The 22,264-nt window shown below is 42.7% G+C and overlaps 1 protein-coding gene across 1 annotated transcript in view; it reads left to right on the top strand.

Moving 5' to 3' along the window:
• shoc1 (shortage in chiasmata 1) overlaps positions 1 to 8,299 on the top strand; it is a 142,782-nt gene extending 134,483 nt beyond the window's left edge. Inside the window, exon 28 of the mRNA XM_073048597.1 lies at positions 7,836 to 8,299. Coding sequence (XP_072904698.1) covers positions 7,836 to 7,936 — 101 coding nt within the window. The 3' untranslated portion in view covers positions 7,937 to 8,299. The remainder of the gene's footprint in view (positions 1 to 7,835) is intronic.
• Positions 8,300 to 22,264: the final 13,965 nt, after the last annotated feature.

Here is a 22,264-nt window from a genome sequence, read left to right as displayed (position 1 = left end):
CCTTGAGTATTGTGAACAGTTTTGGGCCCCTCATCTTAGAAAAGATGTGCTGGCATTGGAGAGGATCCAGAGGAGGTTCACGGGGATGATTCCAGGAATGAAAGGGTTATCATACAAGGTATGTTTGATGGCTCTGGGTCTGTATTCACTGGAAATCAGAAGGATCAGGGTGGATCTAATTGAAACCTTTTGAATGTTGAAAGGCCTAGACAGAGTAGATGTGGAAAGGATGTTTCCCATGGTGGGAGAGTCTAGGACAAGAGGGCACAGCCTCAGGATAGAAAGGCGCCCTTTCAAAACAGAGATGCGGAGAAATTTCTTTAGCCAAAGGGAAGTGAATTTGTGGAATTCGTTGCCACATGCAGCTGTGTAGGCCAGGTTGCTGGGTGTATTTAAGGCAGAGATTGATAGACATGGCATCAAAGGTTACGGGAAGAAGGCTGGGATCTGGGATTGAGGAGGAGGTAGAAAAAAGGATTAGCCATGATTGAATGGCGGAACAGACTTGATGGGCCAGATGGCCCAATTCTGCTCCTATGTCTTATGGTCTTATTTTGTTAAGTAGCCTCATGTGTGGGACCTTGTCAAAGGCCTTCTGAATCCAAGTAAACAACATCCACTGACTCTCCGTTGCCTATCCTGCCTGTTATTTCCTCAAAGAATTCCAACAGATTTGTCAGGCAAGATTTCCCTTCAAAGAAACCATGCTGACTCTGGCCTTTTTATCATGTGCCTCAAAGTACCTCAAAACCTCATCCTTAATAATAGACTCCAACATCTTCCCAACCACTTCAGTCTGCACTGGCTGCCTAGTCCTTTCCCCTCTCCTGATAGTCACTCAAGGACTTGTCTCCTGCAACTCAGGGGCAACGACCTCCCTGTAACTCCTATCTATCACCTCTTCATTTTCCTGTACAAGCCAAAGGTCATTGAGCTACCGCTCCAGTTCTTTAACACAGTCTCTAAGGAACTGCAGATGTAGTTGTCGGGGAGACAGGAAATCTCTTAAATTTCCCACATCTCACACAAGGAACATACCACTACCTCTGGATCCATTCTCAGCGCACTAGCTATATACTACCATAATTTTTTTTACTCCCTTACTTACTTAGAACCTTGGCCTGTGCTTGCCCAAGCCTGTTCTTGCTTAAACCTGTTGAGCCAAAGCCAGACCACATTAACAAAGCTCCACTCACACAATGGCTGCTCTGTTTACACCTCCTTTCTTTTTATTGGCCCCATGCTGATTGTCATCCACAGAGGGAAAAAAAGCTGAAAAACACCCAAGCTCTTTTAAAACCTCGCACTGTATTACCAACGAATGACCCCTCATGCTGATTGTCATTTCAGAACTCATTGAATTACTCTGTTCCTTCTTATTAAGTAGCAATAAGGACAGTTTTATTGGAAATAAAAAAGAATTTTAAATCTTTAAAGAGATTATATCTATCCACTCAACTATCTGTTCAAATCTGTTAGAAAATTTTGAAAACCACATCTGGAGTTCACCTATTATCACTTGAGAAATTCAGCCCACAATTCAAAGCTGATGAAAAGATTTGTCTAACAATGGGCACAGGGTTTGCTCCTGCATTATGCTGTTCTCTGTTCTAAGTTTGAAGTAAAAATAGCCAGTCAAGATCTAGACTTTTGAGAAATTGACTGTGAATATTAAAGGCATTCAAGATTACATAAAATAGAGACCTAGTCATAATGATAGAACAGTAGAATATTTATTTCCATGCACCAATCTTACTGGGAATGAAAAGCAATTTCCATTACAAAAGAAAAGAAACACAAATTTTATTCCGTGCTTATATACTGTATAATTGTTAGTTCAAAGTACTTCTGCAAAATATAATAGACAATAGACAATAGGTGCAGAAGTAGACCATTCGGCCCTTCGAACCTGCACCGCCATTTTGAGATCATGGCTGATCAACTACTATCAATACCCAGTTCCTGCCTTGTCCCCATATCCCTTGATTCCCCTATCCGTAAGATACCTATCTAGCTCCTCCTTGAAAGCATCCAGAGAATTGGCCTCCACTACCTTCCGAGGCAGTGCAGTCCACACCCCCACAACTCTCTGGGAGAAGAAGTTTTTCCTTAACTCTGTCCTAAATGACCTACCCCTTATTCTCAAACCATGCCCTCTGGTACTGGACTCTCCCAGCATCTGGAACATATTTCCTGCCTCTATCTTGTCCAATCCCTTAATAATCTTATATGTTTCAATCAGATCCCCTCTCAATCTCCTTAATTCCAGCGTGTACAGGCCCAGTCTCTCTAACCTCTCTGCGTAAGACAGTCCAGACATCCCAGGAATTAACCTCGTGAATCTACGCTGCACTTCCTCTACAGCCAGGATGTCCTTCCTTAACCCTGGAGACCAAAACTGTACACAATACTCCAGGTGTGGTCTCACCAGGGCTCTGTACAAATGCAAGAGGATTTCCTTGCTCTTGTACTCAATTCCTTTTGTAATAAAGGCCAACATTCCATTAGCCTTCTTCACTGCCTGCTGCACTTGCTCATTCATCTTCAGTGACTGATGAACAAGGACTCCTAGATCCCTTTGTATTTCTCCCTTACCTAACTCTACACCGTTCAGATAATAATCTGCCTTCCTGTTCTTACTCCCAAAGTAGATAACCTCACACTTATTCACATTAAATGTCATCTGCCAAGTATCTGCCCACTCACCCAGCCTATCCAAGTCACCCTGAATTCTCCTAACATCCTCATCACATGTCACACTGCCACCCAGCTTAGTATCATCAGCAAATTTGCTGATGTTATTCTCAATGCCTTCATCTAAATCGTTGACGTAAATCGTAAACAGCTGTGGTCCCAATACCGAGCCCTGTGGCACCCCACTAGTCACCACCTGCCATTCTGAGAAACACCCATTCACCGTTACCCTTTGCTTTCTATCTGCCAACCAGTTTTCTATCCAAGTCAATATCTTCCCCCCAGTGCCATGAGCTCTGATTTTACCCACCAATCTCCTATGTGGGACCTTATCAAATGCCTTCTGAAAATCGAGGTACACTACATCCACTGGATCTCCCCCGTCTAACTTCCTGGTTACGTCCTCGAAAAACTCCAACAGATTAGTCAAGCATGATTTACCCTTGGTAAATCCATGCTGGCTCGGCCCAATCCTATCACTGCTATCTAGATATGCCACTATTTCATCCTTAATAATGGACTCTAGCATCTTCCCCACCACCGATGTCAGGCTGACAGGTCGATAGTTCTCTGTTTTCTCCCTCCCTCCTTTCTTAAAAAGTGGGATAACATTACCCATTCTCCAATCCTCAGGAACTGATCCTGAATCTAAGGAACATTGGAAAATGATTACCAATGCATCCACAATTTCCAGGGCCACCTCCTTTAGTACCCTAGGATGCAGACCATCTGGACCTGGGGATTCATCAGCCTTCAGTCCCATCAGTCTTCTCAACACCGTTTCCTTCCTAATGTCAATCTGTTACATTTCCTCTGTTACCCTATGTCCTTGGCCCATCCATACATCTGGGAGATTGCTTGTGTCTTCCTTAGTGAAAACAGATTAGATCTAAAGTACTCATTAAATACTCCTGCCATTTCTCTGTTTCCCATAACAATTTCACCTAATTCATGCTTCAAGGGCCCAACATTGTTCTTAACTATCTTCTTTCTCTTCACATGCCTAAAAAAGCTTTTGCTATCTTCCTTTATATTCCTGGCTAGCTTGCGTTCGTACCTCATTTTTTCTCCCCGTATTGTCTTTTTAGTTAAGTTCTGTTGTTCCTTAAAAACTTCCCAATCATCTGTCCTCCCACTCACCTTAGCTCTGTCATACTTACTTTTTTTTAATGCTATGCAATCTCTGACTTCCTTTGGCAACCACTGTGGCCCCTTTCCCCCCTTTGAATTCTTCCTTCTCTGGGGGATGAACTGATTTTGCACCTTGTGCATTACTCCCAAGAATACCTGCCATTGCTGTTCCACTGTCTTTTCTGCTAGGCTATTCATCCAGTCAACTTTGGCCAGCTCCTCCCTCATGGCTCCATAGTTTCCCCTGTTCAACTGCAACACTGACACCTCCGAGCTGCCCTTATCCTTCTCAAATTGCAAATAAAAACTTATCATATTATGATCACTACCTCCTAATGGCTCCCTTACTGCAAGATCACTTATCAAATCCTGTTCATTACATAACACTAAATCCAGAATAGTCTTGTCCCTGGTCGGCTCTCATACAAGCTGTTCCAAGAATGCATCCCGTAAGCACTCTACAAACTCCCTATCCTGTGGTCCAGCACCAACCTGATTCTCCCAGTTCACCTGCATGTTGAAATCCCCCATAACCACTGCGACATTACCTTTGCCACATGCCAATGTTAACTCCCTATTCAACTTGCACCCAATATCCATGCTACTGTTTGGTGGCCTGTAGACAACACCCATTTGGGTCCTTTTGCCCTTACTGTTCCTCAATTCTATCCACACAGACTCTACTTCTCCTGACCCTATGTCCCCACTTGCAAAGGACTGAATCTCATTCCTCACCAACAGGGCCACCCCACCCCCTCTGCCCACATTTCTGTCCCTACGATAGCACATATACCCTTGAACATTCATTTCCCAGGTCTGATCTCCCTGCAGCCATGTCTCCGTTATCCCAACAACATCATAGTTACCCATTCGCACCTGGGCTTCAAGCTCATCCGCCTTATTTCTGACACTTCGTGCATTCAGATATAGAAATTTTAGCCCATTTCTCCTCTCTCTGTTTGAATTGCTGCCTATTGTGCTTAACCCAGCTCCCCGAACTCCCATCGGGCTATACGCCCCTGGAATTTTGTTGTCCTTCCTAAATTTACTTATTCTTTCAACACATTTAACTCCATGTCCCGTCAGACCATCCCTCTGTACATGTGTCCTCCTTATCACTTGTTCCGCCTCACCTTTCTCTACTACACACTTAGTATTCCGGAACTGTGTAGTCCCCACCTGTCCTTTATTCTTCCTCTCACTATCCTCTCTCACATTCTGGATCCCCCCCCCCCCCCCCCCCCCCCAAGAAGCACTAGCAAACTTCCCTGCAAGAATGTTAGTACCGCTCCAATTCAGGTGTAAACCGTCCCTTCGGAACAGATCCCACCTTCCCTGGAACAAAGCCCAATTATCTACAAACCTGAAACCCTCCCTCCTGCACCATCCTCTCAGCCACGTATTAATCTTAATAATCTTTCTGTTCCTTGCCTCACTCGCACGTGGCACAGGTAGCAATCCTGAGATTGTTACCCTCGAGGTCCTGCTCTTCAGCTTCGCACCTAACTCCCTGAACTCCCTACGCAGGACCCCCTCACTCATCCGACCCACGTCATTGGTCCCTACATGGACCACAACATCTGGATTCTTGCCCTCCCTCTCGAGAATAACCTGCACCCGATCTGAATTGTCTCGGACCCCGGCACCAGGGAAGCAACATACCATCCGAGACTCCCGATCTTCCCCACAAAATCTTCTATCCGCCCCCCTGACTATAGAATCCCCTATCAATACCGCTCTCTTCTCTTCCCTCCTCCCCTTCCTAGTCGAGGGTCCAACCTCAGTACCAGAGAAATATTGATCTTCATTAATCAAGTCCTATGCTGTAAATGTTATGATGTCTATTTTATTTTTACAGTTTGATAGATTTAGGAATAGAAAATATTTGGCACATGTCATATTTTTGATAGCACATTGAAAAAATAAATAATTTTGAAGCAACCAAGATTAAAGACTTTTGGCAGTGTGGAGGATCAGTGAGATCTTGGGGTCCATGTCCATAGGACACTCAAAGCTGCTGCACAGGTTGACTCTGTGGTTAAGAAGGCGTATGGTGTGTTGGCCTTCATCAACCATGGGATTGAGTTCAAGAGCCCTGAGGTAATGTTGCAGCTATATAAAACCTTAGTTAGACCCCACATGGAGTACTGTGTTTAGTTCTGGTCACCCCTTTACAGGAAGGATGTGGATACTAAAGAGAAAGTGCAGAGGAGATTTACACAGAATTTATTTTTATTTAGCGATTCAGCGCAGAGTAGACCCTTCCAGCCCTTTGAGCCATACCACCTCAGCAACCTCACAACCCCCCAATTAATCCTAAACTAATCACGGGATGATTTACAGTGACCAGTTAAACAACCTGGTATGTCTTTGGACTGTGAGAGGAAACCAGAGCACCAAGGGAAAACCCATGCATTCCACAGGGAGGATGTACAGAAACTCTTTACAGAACAATGCCAGAATGAAACTCCGAACTCTGGAACACCCCAAGCTGTTAAATGATAGAGAACAAAGTTAGATTGTTAATGTAAAATCAAACCTGGCTTTTTGACCAGGTAAGAGGGAACCCAAAGATTTTTATACTTATAGTAAATGTAAGAGGGTAGCTAGGAAGAGGGCAAGAACACTAAGGAGGAAATTTATGCCTGGCATCAGAAGAAATGGGTGAGGTATTAAATGTGAGCTTTGGATTGAAGGAAGTGGAGTCTAGTGACATCAAGGAGGTATATGCTGATATTTGATGGCATATTGAAATGAAGGGGAAGATGTTAGGTCTTTAGAAAAGCATTGAGGTGATGATGAGAGGCATTGATCGTGTGGATAGTCAGAGGCTTTTTCTCAGGGCTAAAAAGGTTGCCACAAGAGGACACAGGTTTAAGGTGCTGGGGAGTAGGTACAGAGAAGATGTCAGGGGTAAGTTTTTTTTACTCAGAGTGGTGAGTGCATGGAATGGGCTGCCAGCAACGGTGGTGGAGGCTGATACGATAGGGTCTTTTAAGAGGCTTTTAGACAGGTACATGGAGCTTAGTAGAATAGAAGGCCTAGTAATTTCTAAGGTAGGAATGTGTTCGGCACAATTTTGTGGGCCGAAGGACCTGTATTGTGCTGTAGGTTTTCTATGTTTCTAAGTGCCTTGGGCCTGATGGCATCTATCTCAACTTATTGAGAAAGGTAAGTATAAAGTAAATGGAAAGACTTCTAGAAGTAAACATGTAGAGTTGTATCTTGGCAACATAAGTAAATAAGATGATAAGATAGGGCATACACCGTATTTGCTTTTATTGGCTGGGGCATTGAATACAAAAGTGGGAAGTTATGTTGCAGCTGTATAAAATTTTGATTAGGCCATATGTAGAGTATTGTGTTTAGTTCTGTTCATGCATTACAGGATGCATGTGGAGGCTTTGCAGCAGATGCAAATGTTCACAAGAAAGCTGCTTGGATTAAAATGTGTTAGCTATAAGAAGTTGGACAAACTTGGATAATTTCCTCTGGCACATCGGCCTGAGAGATTATGCAGTGCATACACAGGGTAGCTGTTCAGAACATTTTTCCTAGATTGGCAATGCTTTAAAGAGAGGAGGGAAGCTGAAAGGGGAAAGGAGAATTGCAAAACAAGTTTTGTTTTTACACAGGGTGTAAAATGTCTGGAACAGCCTTCCAGGAGAGGTGGTGAAAGTAGGTATGATAGTAACATTTAAGGGGCATTTAGAGATGCACATAAACAGGCAAGGAATAAGGACCATCTTCAGTTAGATGGGACCAGTTTTAATTGACATCATAGTTAGCACAGATATTTTGGGCTAAAAGGCCCATTCCTGTGTTGTACTGTTCTATGTTCTAATTGCTGCAAGTGAATGAGGGGTGACTGGTGTATTTAAGGTGTAGACTGGTTGTGAACTTTTTACTTTGTAATAGATTAATATCAGTGCTGAAGTACAGAGTAACCATTTATGTTTTGGTACCCTTTGGCATAATTTTCAGTCCCGTTTTGTTTTTCCAATTATTAGAACTGAAATGCAGAATTCTACCAGAAGTGAAGAAAAGAAGACTTGCAATTGAAAAAGTTCCTGGAAGAACTGATGGGCAGACTCGCCTCAGATTCTTTTAGAACAATTTTTGAAAACTTCAGTTTTGATTTGATTAATTTAAATGTGATGGCTATGCAGTGTAAATTGAGAGTTAACCAACAAAATGTATGCTAAAGTGTTTATCAGTTAAAATATTAAATTAACTTTGAAAGGTATGCTGAAACTTTTCATGATATTTCTCATTTTTATTAATTGTATTAAACATTGTTGAAGTTTTACAATTGATATGTAAGCAAATGTCATATGAATTATAATCTTGCATGATTGTTTGGTACTACTTTCCTACCATTGTGAAGCATTGCAAATTCCTTTAAACAGGTTGATGTTGCTTTGTGGAGATTTGTGATATATATGATTATATGATATATATGTACAATGTCTGAAATACATCTTATGGAAATGTTTGTTTGATGATGAACTTCAATAAAAAAATAAATTACAAAAAAGAAAAATGCCATTCAAATCTCCTCCCTCGTGATCAAGTCCTTTTCCTCTACATAAATGAAAAATGTTCTGCAAAATTAGAATGAAGGACTTACACTGTATTTCACATTCATTATTCTCTCTAACAGTCATTAGAACTAGACTGGTTTCAGTGCAAGGAATTATTTATTGCTATATGCTTCCCCAGCATTTCTTGGACTATCTATGCATTGTTTTTCTTCCTTTCAGTTCTTGAACAGTATAGCTCCATATCTGCATTTTGGTCACTATGATCTAAGGTAGTGTTTGAAAAATACTAATATAACAGTTTGAATGAAGAATCCTTATCATTTCTGAGACTTCCACATGTTACAAACTAATTTGTGTTACTTAAAAAAGAATTTACTTTTTGCTAGGAGTTGAAATTCTAATTTTGTTTTAAAGGATCAAATATAGCATTTAAAAAAAACACTCTCAACCAAAAGGAAATGCCTTAAACCACAGCATGTCACCCAGCTTCTGTGAAGAATGTATGGTTAAGGTTGCAGGTGAATGACTCTTCATTACAAGTTGACAAACTGGCAGGACCTGTAACATTGAGTTTGCAGCATTTGACTGTTATCAGGACTGTAAAGGTGTGCAATGCTCATGACTTCAGAGGAGATACTGATGCATTTTAACTCCAGGGTCACACTGGAAGGGAGGCAAGCACATTATTACTGCATGTGTATGATCCAAACTCAAAACCAGACCAGAATGATTCAAGTTCCTCCTTCTGCCAGCTTGAGTGTCTGGCTTTGAGTAGATAGACAACTTTACTGTAAACACTATCCACATTTAGGTAATATTATTCTGGATCAAATGTGAGTGAAGTCAAGCCCGACATCTGCACAGGTGCATGCTATCAGAAGTCTTGGTGAAACGTTGAAGCTCTATCTCCACCTTATATCTCTGTTCAAATTAGCACCAACATAGGGTGATAGTTTGGTGTAGTATTGCAGCAGGCGATGTAACTGGTAACATTGTTCAGGTCAAGGAGAGAACTTTGCTGACTAATCTGGTGATTCAGTACAGTACACATGACACCATTTCAGAATCAGCAGGGTTCTGAAGCCCAAGTCAGAATTTGTTCTTTAAACGTCATCAAAGAATGAACTAGCCATTTATTTCATTGCTGTTTATGAGATTTTACTACTTTCAAAATGGCTGCAGCAGTGGTCACTGCACATCAGAACAATAACATCTTAAAGCGAGAAAACATTAAAGCAGAAAAAGATAAGTAAAATGTTATTTTTTATGTTAACTTATTAAGTTAACTTATGTTAACTTATTAAGCATCCAAGTGAGGTCAGCACTCAGTAAGATCAGGTGTGTTCATGGAAGCAACAACTTTCTTCTTTTTGATTACAGAAACAAAAACCTTTTACTTAAAACATGGAACAGTAAAGCATAGGAATGAGCCTTTTCAATGTAAATTTATTATCAAAGTACATATATGTCAGCACATAAAATCCTGAGATTCATTTTCTTGTGGGCATACTCAAATCCAATAACCAAAATAGAATCAATGAAAGAACTGGGAGTACAGCCAGTGTGCAAAAAACAATAAACTGTGCAACTACAAAAAGAAAAAAAAGAAAATAAATAAGCAATAGATAGTGTGAACATGAGGTGAAGAGTCCTTGAAAATGGGTCCATTGGTTGTGAGAACATTTCTGCGATGGGGCAAGTGAAATTGAGTGAAGTTATCCCCTTTGGATCAAGAGCCTGAAGATTGACGGTTAGCAACTGTTCCTGAACCTGGTTCACAATGTCCGTGCTGACCACTATGCCCATCTGTCTGCACGTGATCCATGTGAAAATTAGAACAAGGCAATTTTTTTTTTAAACTTGCATGTTTTACACTGTTTTAAATGACTAAAAAAGAGATTAATCACGCTCAATGCAAATGTCTTCCTAATATTTGGATAAGATGCAAAATAATTGTCAAAGCTGAGATGCTTTAATTATGTAGTATGACTCATACAAGGAAGCTTTTGGGGGTGTTAAAACCTCCTGACTGCACACAACTCAATTTTGGAAGTGTTTTATGAAGTTAAATCTGTTGAATCAGTATTAATAATTAACATTTTGCCACTTACATATAAAAACATTCCTTATATTTAAAGGCCATGTTCCACTGCACAGTTGTCACATTCCTACATTCCTATGTATTCTTAACCTACTAGAGTAGATTTTTAACACGTGAATACAAATATTGCATGGATAGAACAAGGAAACATTTGGAGAAGATAACACAGGTGCCTATTTTTCTATGGTTTAATAGGAAAGAATTGTTTCAAATTTAGGTCAGCACAATCTAACATGGAACTAAAGACAGAAGATACTCTGGTCAGGCAGCATTACTAGAGAGAAAAATAGTGCTAATATTTCAGGTGAACAATCTTATATCAAAACACAAATCTGCCGTTACATACTGTGGTGTGAATGTTTCTTTTCCAACAGGACCAATCAATAATAAAAGGAAACATTTCTACAGATCCCATCATCTGTAAAAGACAGACCAGTAATGCGGATAGACAGAAATGTAGGTGGGCTGATTAGTAAGTTTGCAGATGATGCAAAAATATTGATGAAGTAAGAAAAGTTTGTCGAAGTATACAGTTGGGAATACAGCCAGAGAAATGTCAGATGGTATTTAATGTGGACAATTGTGAGATATTGTATTTTGGGAGGTCAAATGTAAGAGGAAGACATACAGTATATAGCAGGACCCTTAGGAGCAGGGGTGTAGAAAGGGATCTTGGAGTCCAAACCCATAGCTCCCTGAAAGTGCCAACACAAGTGGATAGGGTAATAGAGATGTGTGCCATACTTACCAGTACCTTCATTGTTCGGGGTGTTGTGATTAATAATCGGGAAGTCATGTTGCAGCTATATAAAACTTTGATTTGGAATAATGTGTGCAGTTCTGCATTCCAGGAAGTATGTAAAGACTTTGGAGAGGGTGCGATAAAGGTTGACTAATGGGGCCTAGGTTAGTGATTATTAGCTACAAGGAGAGCTTTCAGCAGCGCCCAATCAGAGAGACGTAGTTCACTCAGGTTTGCTGATTGAGTAGAAAAAGCAGTGACTCCCAGCAGTTTGGAGGTTTGAGCAGTGCCCAATCAGCATTTGGGATTGACTGGCAAGAGGAGATTAAAGTAATACAGGGGCAAGCAGAACAACCATCACTTGAGTGGATGGAGTTAGCAAGGGGTTTTTGAGGCTTTAGCTGTTCGAGGCTTCAGTCAGAGAAAGGGATAAACTGTAGGTAGAGCTTCTTTCCCCCCATCTCCCTGCCACCCACAATTTATTGCTTTTCCTATTTTTTATATGTGCACAGTTAGAACAGTAAAGATGCCAGGCAGGGCAATAGACTGTTCCTCTTGCAGGATGTGGGAAGGCAGGAAGACCTCCAGTGTCCCTGGTACTACACCCACAAGACGTGATCCTGCTGCAGCTTCTAACACTCCATATTAAGGAGTTGGAGCTGGAACTGGATGAACTCCAGATCTTGCAAAAGGCTGAGTAGGTGATGGATAAGACATATAGGGAGGTAGTTACACCCAAGGTGCAGGACACAGAAAAATGGGTGACAGGAAGGGGAAAGGTTTTAAAGAGCCAGTGCAAAGTACCCCTCTGACCATCCTCCTCAACAGCAGGTATAACACTTTGGATACTGTTGGGGGGGGATAACCTAGCAGAGTAAAGTCACAACTGTCAACTCAGAAGGGGAGGGGAGAGAAGAGGAGAGCTATGGTGATATGGGATTTATTAATTAGGAGAACAGAAAGGAGGTTCTGTGGACAAGAACAAAATTCACAGATTGTATGTTGCCTTCCAAGTGCCAGGGTCTGGGACTGAGTTTCGGATTGAGTCCTTGGTGTTCTTAAGTAGGAGAGTGAACAGCCAGAGGTTCTGATCCATGTAGGTACTAATGACATAGAGTGACAAAGTTCTGCAAAGTGAGTTCAGGGAGTTTAGTGCTAAGTTAAAGGGCAGGACCTCCAGGGTTGTGATCTCAGGACTGCTACCCATGCCACATGCAAGTGAGGCCAAAACTAGGAAGATTATACAATCTAACACAAAACTAAGGAGGTGGTGTAGTAGAGAAGGCATAAGATTTTTGGATCATTGGGCTCCCTTCCAGGTAAGATGGGACCTGAACAGAAGAGATGTTTGCATCTGAACTGGGGGCAGACTAATATCCTAGAGTGACAATTTGCTGGTGTTGCATGGTGGGGTTTAAACTAGAGTTGCAGGGGGTGGGAACCAAAGAGCCAGAACAGTTAGTGGAGAGGTTGTGGAGACTGATGTTCTTAAGACCTCAGACAAAGTCAAGAATCAAAAGTTTGAGCATGGTGCCACGAATGTACTGAGCTGCATATTTCAATGAAGTAGTATCGTAGGAAAGGCACATGAGCTCAGGGCATGGATAAACACATGCAATTATTGTAGCTATTAGTGAGACTTGGTTACAGGAGGGGCAGGACTGGTAGCTCAGTATTCTGGGGTTCCATTGTTTTAGGTGCGACTGAGCAGGAGGGATTAAAGGAGGAGGGGTGGTGGTACTAGTCAGGGAAAATGTCACGGCAGTGCTCAGGACAGACTGGAGAACTCATGAGGCATTATGGGTGGAACAGAGAAATAAGAAAGGTATGACCACATTACTGGGGCTATATTGCAGACAACCTAACAGTCCAAGCGATTTAGAGCAACAAAGTTACAGAGAGGTCACAGCTCCATTCCAACAAACATAAGGTTATTATAGTCGTTGATTTTAACTTTCCACTTATTAACTGGGACTCCCATACTGCAAAAGGACTAGATGGGATACTGTTTATCAAATTCGTTTAGGAGAAGTTGCTTAATCAGTACATAGAAGCCCCAATGAGAGAACATGAGATACTTGATCTGTTGTTAGGGAATGAGACAGGGCAAGTTACAGAAGTTTGTGTAGGGGAACACTTTACATCTGGTGATGACAATGCCATTAGTTTCAAAGTAAATACGCAAAAAGGTATGAGGGGTGATTGATAAGTTCATGGCCTAAGGTAGAAGGAGTCAATTTTAGAAAACCTAGCACATTTATTTTTCAACATAGTTTCCTCCTACATTTACACACTTAGTCCAGCGGTCGTGGAGCATATGGATCCCTTCTTTGTAGAAGTGGTCCACAGCAGGGGTGATTGGTAAGTTTGTGGCCTAAGGTAGAACTCAAAAGTTCAACTCTTTGAGTGAAAATGCAGATTATGGCTCCCTATTGCTTAGCCAGGAGGAACATTCGCCATTACTACTGTGTCAGTGTCAAACGTCCGTTTGAACTTCTCTAAGTTACCCTTGAGCTGAAGGTAGAATTTTCTGTATATTCTCACCATTTGCCAATGAATAGACTTGTAATGCCGGCTTTTTTTAACAAACAAAACTCGGCAGTAACTTATACATGTGTCACATAGATTGCAAGTCTCATTTTTTAAGAACTAAATGACAAAGTAAGAAAAGAAAATCTGCTTTTAAACAGGTTTTTCATAGAAGGATGTGAATAGTTATGGTAATATCAAGGCCACTTCCTTTCCAGTTGTTTTTATTTCCCAGTTGCTTGTGTAGATTAGCCAAAATCAAGGTTTTAAAAACAAGATAACTTCCTCTGACTTTCGACCAAAGTGCGCCTTCTTTAGCTGATTTTGTGAAAGTTTAGAAACATCCAAAGAACATAACATGTTAAAAGAAGCCCCAATATATGTGTCACGAGTAGAAAACACCAGTCTTTACTCAAGACAGGATATTTGTCAGTTCCAAATAATTAATACATCCTCCTCCTAGGAAAATTAAACTATTTTGGCTACTTAAATATTGTTCAGCTGAGCTGTATGCAGGGAGTCAATACAACTCTTTCCATCAAGAACATCTACGGAATGTCTCATGAAGGTGACATGCATCATCAGGCATCCCCAACAATCCAGGCCATACTCTCTTCTCATTGCTGCCCTCAGACATGCAGTACAGGTACCTGAAAATGCATATCTCATGATTCAGCAACTTTACCTTTGCTGTCAGGTTCTTTATCAAATCCGAACAAACCTGATCCAAAGCAACATACACAGAATGCTGGAGGATCTCAGCAGGTCAGGTAGCACCTATGGAAATGAAAAACAGTCAACGTTTTGGGTCAACACCCTTCTTCAGGATTGGAAAGGAAGGGGGAAGACATCGGAATAAAAAGGTGGGGAGAGGAGATAGCTGGAAGGTGAAGCCAGGTGGGTGGGAAAGGTCAAGAGCCAGAGAAGAAGGAATCTGATAGGAGAGGAGACTGGACAATAGGAGAAAGGGAAGGAGGAGTGGCGCCAGGTGATAAGCAGGTGAGAAAAGATAAAATGCCTGAATGGGAGAAAGGAGGAAAGGGGACGGAATTTTTTTTTTTAAAAAGGAGAAATCGATATCAATGCTTTCAGATTGAAGGCAATCCAGATGGAATATTAAGCTGTTGCTCCTCCATCCAGAGGGTGGTCTCATCATAGCACAAGAGAAGGCTACAAACCAACATGGTGGAATGAGAATGAGAATGGGAATTAAAAGGCCCACTTTCAGGAGCGGACAGCGTCAGTGCGGGCAGCGGAGTGCGCAGGAGCAGAGTGCTGGGCTTTGGCTCAGCAGGCTTCGACGCAAGAGGACTTCAGCAAGTAGCCTGCTTTTCATTTATTCTGACTAATCTAGGATCAGGTAATGGGGGAGACGGTTAGAGCAGTGGTGTGCTCCGTATGCAGTATGTGGGAGGTCAGGGTCAACACAGTTGTTCCTGATGACCACACCTGCAATAGGTGCATCCAGCTGCAGCTCCTATCAGACCGAGTTAGGGAATTGGAGCAGGAGCTGGATGAACTACGGATCATCCGGGAGGCAGAGGCAGAGATAGATAAGAGTTATCGGGAGGTAGTCACACCGAAAAGACAGGAGGTAGGCAAATGGGTGACAGTCAAGAGAGGCAGGGGGAGCAGACAGAGAGAGCAGAGCACCCCTGTGGCCGTTCCCATCAACAATAAGTATACTGTTTTGGATACTGTTGGTGGGGATGACCTACCAGGAACAAGCTGCAGTGGTCCTGTCTCTGGCACTGAGGCTGGACCCTCGACTAGGAAGGGGAGGAGGGAAGAGAAGAGAGCGGTATTGATAGGGGATTCTATAGTCAGGGGGGCGGATAGGAGATTTTGTGGGGAAGATCGGGAGTCTCGGATGGTATGTTGCTTCCCTGGTGCCAGGGTCCGAGACATCTCAGATCGGGTGCAGGTTATTCTCGAAGGGGAGGGCAAGAATCCAGATGTTGTTGTCCATGTAGGGACCAATGACGTGGGTCGGATGAGTGAGGGGGTCCTGCGTAGGGAGTTCAGGGAGTTAGGTGCGAAGCTGAAGAGCAGGACCCCCAGGGTAACAATCTCTGGATTGCTACCTGTGCCACGTGCGAGTGAGGCAAGGAACAGAAAGATTATTAAGATTAATACGTGGCTGAGAGGATGGTGCAGGAGGGAGGGTTTCAGGTTTGTAGATAATTGGGCTTTGTTCCAGGGAAGGTGGGATCTGTTCCGAAGGGACGGTTTACACCTGAACTGGAGCGGTACTAACATACTTGCAGGGAAGTTTGCTAGTGCTTCTTGGGGGGGGGGGGGGGGGGGGGGGATCCAGAATGTGAGAGAGGATAGCGAGAGGAAGAATAAAGGACAGGTGGGGACTACACAGTTCCGGAATATTAAGTGTGTAGTAGAGAAAGGTGAGGCGGAACAAGTGATAAGGAGGACACATGTACAGAGGAGGAGTATAGGAAACTGATACAGGACTTTGTGATATGGTGATATGGTGTGTGGAGCAGGTTAAGACCTACAAGTATCTGGGAGTACAGTTAGACAAGAAGCTAGACTGGACTGCCAACACAGATGCCTTGTGCAGGAAGGCACAGAGTCGACTCTACTTCCTTAGAAGGTTGGCGTCATTCAATGTCTGCAGTGAGATGCTGAAGATGTTCTATAGGTCAGTTGTGGAGAGCGCCCTCTTCTTTGTGGTGGCGTGTTGGGGAGGAAGCATTAAGAAGAGGGACGCCTCACGTCTTAATAAGCTGGTAAGGAAGGCGGGCTCTGTCGTGGGCAAAGTACTGGAGAGTTTAACATCGGTAGCTGAGCGAAGGGCGCTGAGTAGGCTACGGTCAATTATGGAAAACTCTGAACATCCTCTACATAGCACCATCCAGAGACAGAGAAGCAGTTTCAGCGACAGGTTACTATCGATGCAATGCTCCTCAGACAGGATGAAGAGGTCAATACTCCCCAATGCCATTAGGCTTTACAATTCAACCGCCAGGACTTAAGAACTTTTTAAAAGCTATTATTAATGCTTTTTGAGATAGTGATTTAGATGCATATCATATTTTTTTACTCAGTTAAGTATTGTATGTAATTAGTTTTGCTACAACAAGTGTATGGGACATTGGAAAAAAAGTTGAATTTCCCCATGGGGATGAATAAAGTATCTATCTATCTATCTATCTATCAGAGGGATGGTCTGACGGGACATGGAGTTAAATGTGTTGAAAGAATAAGTAAATTTAGGAAGGACAACAAAATTCTAGGGGTGTATAGCCCGATGGGAGTTCGGGGAGCTGGGTTAAGCACAATAGGCAGCGATTCAAACAGAGAGAGGAGAAATGGGCTAAAATTTCTATATCTGAATGCACGAAGTGTCAGAAATAAGGCGGATGAGCTTGAAGCCCAGGTGCGAATGGGTAACTATGATGTTGTTGGGATAACGGAGACATGGCTGCAGGGAGATCAGACCTGGGAAATGAATGTTCAAGGGTATACGTGCTATCGTAGGGACAGAAATGTGGGCAGAGGGGGTGGGGTGGCCCTGTTGGTGAGGAATGAGATTCAGTCCTTTGCAAGGGGGGGACATAGGGTCAGGAGAAGTAGAGTCTGTGTGGATAGAATTGAGGAACAGTAAGGGCAAAAGGACCCAAATGGGTGTTGTCTACAGGCCACCAAACAGTAGCATGGATATTGGGTGCAAGTTGAATAGGGAGTTAACATTGGCATGTGGCAAAGGTAATGTCGCAGTGGTTATGGGGGATTTCAACATGCAGGTGAACTGGGAGAATCAGGTTGGTGCTGGACCACAGGATAGGGAGTTTGTAGAGTGCCTACAGGATGCATTCTTGGAACAGCTTGTACGAGAGCCGACCAGGGACAAGACTATTCTGGATTTAGTGTTATGTAATGAACAGGATTTGATAAGTGATCTTGCAGTAAGGGAGCCATTAGGAGGTAGTGATCATAATATGATAAGTTTTTATCTGCAATTTGAGAAGGATAAGGGCAGCTCGGAAGTGTCAGTGTTGCAGTTGAACAATGGAGACTATGGAGCCATGAGGGAGGAGCTGGCCAAAGTTGACTGGATGGATAGCCTAGCAGAAAAGACAGTGGAACAGCAATGGCAGGTATTCTTGGGAATAATGCACAAGGTGTAAAATCAGTTCATCCCCCAGAGAAGGAAGAATTCAAAGGGGGGAAAGGGTCCACAGTGGTTGACAAAGGAAGTCAGAGATTGCATAGCATTAAAAAAAAGGAAGTAAGACAGAGCTAAGGTGAGTGGGAGGACAGATGATTGGGAAGTTTTTAAGGAACAACAGAACTTAACTAAAAAGACAACACGGGGAGAAAAAATGAGGTATGAACGCAAGCTAGCTAGGAATATAAAGGAAGATAGCAAAAGCTTTTTCAGGTACGTGAAGAGAAAGAAGATAGTTAAGAACAATGTTGGGCCCTTGAAGCATGAATTAGGTGAAATTGTTATGGGAAACAGAGAAATGGCAGAAGAATTTAATGAGTACTTTAGATCTAATCTGTTTTCACTAAGGAAGACACAAGCAATCTCCCAGATGTATAGATGGGCCAAGGACATAGGGTAACAGAGGAAATGAAACAGATTGACATTAGGAAGGAAACGGTGTTGAGAAGACTGATGGGACTGAAGGCTGACGAATCCCCAGGTCCAGATGGTCTGCATCCTAGGAGGTGGCCCTGGAAATTGCGGATGCATTGGTAATCATTTTCCAATGTTCCTTAGATTCAGGATCACTTCCTGAGGATTGAGAATGGGTAATGTTATCCCACTTTTTAAGAAAGGAGGGAGGGAGAAAACAGAGAACTATCGACCTGTCAGCCTGACATCGGTGGTGGGGAAGATGCTAGAGTCCATTATTAAGGATGAAATAGTGGCATATCTAGATAGCAGTGATAGGATTGGGCCGAGCCAGCATGGATTTACCAAGGGTAAATCATGCTTGACTAATCTGTTGGAGTTTTTCGAGGATGTAACCAGGAAGTTAGACGGGGGAGATCCAGTGGATGTAGTGTACCTCGATTTTCAGAAGGCATTTGATAAGGTCCCACATAGGAGATTGGTAGGTAAAATCAAAGCACAGGGCATCAGGGGGAAGACATTGACTTGGATAGAAAACTGGTTGGCAGATAGAAAGCAAAGGGTAGCGGTGAATGGGTGTTTCTCGGAATGGCAGGTGGTGACTAGTGGGGTGCCACAGGGCTCGGTATTGGGACCACAGCTGTTTACAATTTACGTCAATGATTTGGATGAAGGCATTGAAAATAACATCAGCAAATTTGCTGATGATACTAAGCTGGGTGGCAGTGTGACATGTGATGAGGATGTTAGGAGAATTCAGAGTGACTTGGATAGGCTGGGTGAGTGGGCAGATACTTGGCAGATGACGTTTAATGTGAATAAGTGTGAGGTTATCCACTTTGGGAGTAAGAACAGGAAGGCAGATTATTATCTGAACGGTGTAGAGTTAGGTAAGGGAGAAATACAAAGAGATCTAGGAGTCCTTGTTCATCAGTCACTGAAGGTGAATGAGCAAGTGCAGCAGGCAGTGAAGAAAGCTAATGAAATGTTGGCCTTTATTACAAAGGGAATTGAGTACAAGAGCAAGGAAATCCTCTTGCATTTGTACAGAGCCCTGGTGAGACACACCTGGAGTATTGTGTACAGTTTTGGTCTCCAGGGTTAAGGAAGGACATCCTGGCTGTAGAGGAAGTGCAGCATAGATTCACGAGGTTAATTCCTGTGATGTCTGGACTGTCTTACGCAGAGAGGTTAGAGAGACTGGGCTTGTACACGCTGGAATTAAGGAGATTGAGAGGGGATCTGATTGAAACATATAAGATTATTAAGGGATTGGACAAGATAGAGGCAGGAAATATGTTCCAGATGCTGGGAGAGTCCAGTACCAGAGGGCATGGTTTGAGAATAAGGGGTAGGTCATTTAGGACAGTGTTAAGGAAAAACTTCTTCTCCCAGAGAGTTGTGGGGGTCTGGAATGCACTGCTTTGGAAGGTAGTGGAGGCCAATTCTCTGGATGCTTTCAAGAAGGAGCTAGATAGGTATCTTATGGATAGGGGAATCAAGGGATATGGGGACAAGGCAGGAACTGGGTATTGATAGTAGTTGATCAGCCATGATCTCAAAATGGCGGTGCAGGCTCGAAGGGCCGAATGGTCTACTTCTGCACCTATTGTCTATTGTCTAGAAAAGGTTTGGCTACTGGGAAGTTCAATTTTGACGGTTCCCAAATTTATGGCAGGTCTCACCAATGTTGAAGAGTCGCATTGGGAACACTGGACAAAATAGTTGACCCTAGCAGATATGCAGGTGAAGTGTTGTCTCACCTGGAAGGACTGTTTGAGGCCCTGAATGGAGGTGAGGGAGGAAGTGTGTGGGCCAGGGAAGCACTTAGGCCGCCAACAGGGATAAGTGCCGGAGAGACGAGTAGACGAATTACAGATGAAGCAATCCCTGCAGACGTGGCAATGCGGTGGGGCAAATAAGGATATGTTTGGTGGTAGGATCCATTTGAAAATGGAAGTTATGAAGGGTGGTGTGTTGGATGTGGAGGCTTAGAGGGTGGTAGGTAATGACAAGAGGAACTCTATCACAGTTAAGGCAGCAAGATGGGCTGAGCGCAGATGTACGGGAAATGGAGATGTGTTGAGGGCAGCATAAATAGTGGAGGGAGGGAACCCCCATTCTTTGAAAGAGGACATCTTCAAATAATCTGGAATGGAAAGCTGCATCGTGGGAACATATGTGACAGAGGCAAAGGAACTGAGAAAGGAGAATAGCTTTTTTTTATTAACAGGAGATGGTATGGGGATTGGTCAGTTTACAAAAAATGTTGGTTGACAGTTTGTCTCCAGAGATGAAGACAGAGATCAAGAAAGAGGAGAGAGGTCTCAGAGATGGACCAAGTGAATTTAAGGTCAAGGTAGAAATTACAAATTTGATGAAATTGATTAACTCTGCATGGGTGCATGAAGCAGCACCAATATAGCCGTCAATGTAGCAGAGGGAGATCTGAGGAGTATTACTGGGGAAGGTTCAGAACATGGACTGTTCTGTGTAGCCAATGAAGAGGCAGGCATAGCCGGGGTCCATAACTACCCCTTGAGTTTGGAGAAGTGGAAAGAGCCAAAAGAAAAATTGTTGAGGGAAATTTACCTAATTCTACCTTGGAGTATATTTTCCTCAACTTGAACTAATATTATTATGTCAATTTTGTTCATTGCATCATGTAAATTATGAACAATTTCTGTTAATTTAATTTAAAGTAATTTCTGTCTGTAATGTACTGTGCTGCAAAGGAAAATTCTCATGGCATTTACAGCCAAGTTATGTATGCCTCTTAACAATAATCTTGAAACTTGATCCCAACACAGAAGCACAAAGTGGAGGTTGAATTTCCGTTGCATGGTTACAAACTGAGAAGTAAAATGTTCACATTTTGCAGATGTGACACACTCCACCCACTCTCTCAGATGGTATCAGAGAGAATAACTATCCACGAAGATCTCTAAAAGATATTATCTAGTAATTACCATATCCCTATTTTGGGACATCTGTGCGCAAAATGATTGCCCTGTTTCTTATATTTACCTATCTAATATTTGCATATTTTCGAAGCCAAGCAATAGCGTTGGTGGTGGCATTTGGCCAATTAATGCCAGTTTGATTGGTACCACCTTCAAACTGAGCTATCCTGGAAAACACAACAGTATTGACTGCAAAAAGACTATCTGGTGAAAAAACAATCAAACAGCACCCAAGGACACAGTGGTCGGTCAAATAAAAGTGAGGAAGCAGTGTGAATCCATACATCGAACATGCTAATAACGGTTCATAAAGCCGAGATTCTGCAGATGCTGGAAATCATGAGCAACACACACGGATCTGTGTAAAACATCTGCTGTAAGTGCAAGTTTATTTCTTAAAATAAAAGATTTAAGTGACTTACCAAGTTTCTGAGGATAATTAAGTTTTATCAAAGTGAGGGCCATTGTAATACAATAAGAGAACATGGATGGGTTGTTTGAAGTGATAGAGTTCCTCTTGTCCTTTCCTAGCACCTCATCAACCTCTGCATCCAACGCATTATCCTTCACAACTTCCACCATTTCCAGAGGGATCCTACCACTAAACATATACCTCCCCCCTCACTCCGCTTTCTGCAGGTATCACTCCCTCTGTGATTCCTTGTCCATTTGTCCCTCCCCACTAATCTCCCTCCAGGCACTTATCCTGCAAGTGGCTGAAGTGCTACACCTACTCATACACCTCCTCCCTCACTTCTATTCATAGCCCCACAGTCCTTCCAAGTGAGGCAACACTTGACCTGTGAATCTACTGGGCAGATCTATTATGTCCAATGCTGCCAATATGGCCTCCTCTACATTGCTGAGGTGCGTCGTAAATTGAGGGACTACTTCACTGAGCCCCTCTGCACCATCCACCACAAGTGGGACTTCCTGGTAGGCAAACATTTTTATTCC

Source organism: Hemitrygon akajei, chromosome 6, assembly GCF_048418815.1.
Source record: "Hemitrygon akajei chromosome 6, sHemAka1.3, whole genome shotgun sequence".
Taxonomy (NCBI): Eukaryota; Metazoa; Chordata; class Chondrichthyes; order Myliobatiformes; family Dasyatidae; genus Hemitrygon; species Hemitrygon akajei.
This window is presented reverse-complemented; position numbering and strand designations above follow the sequence as displayed.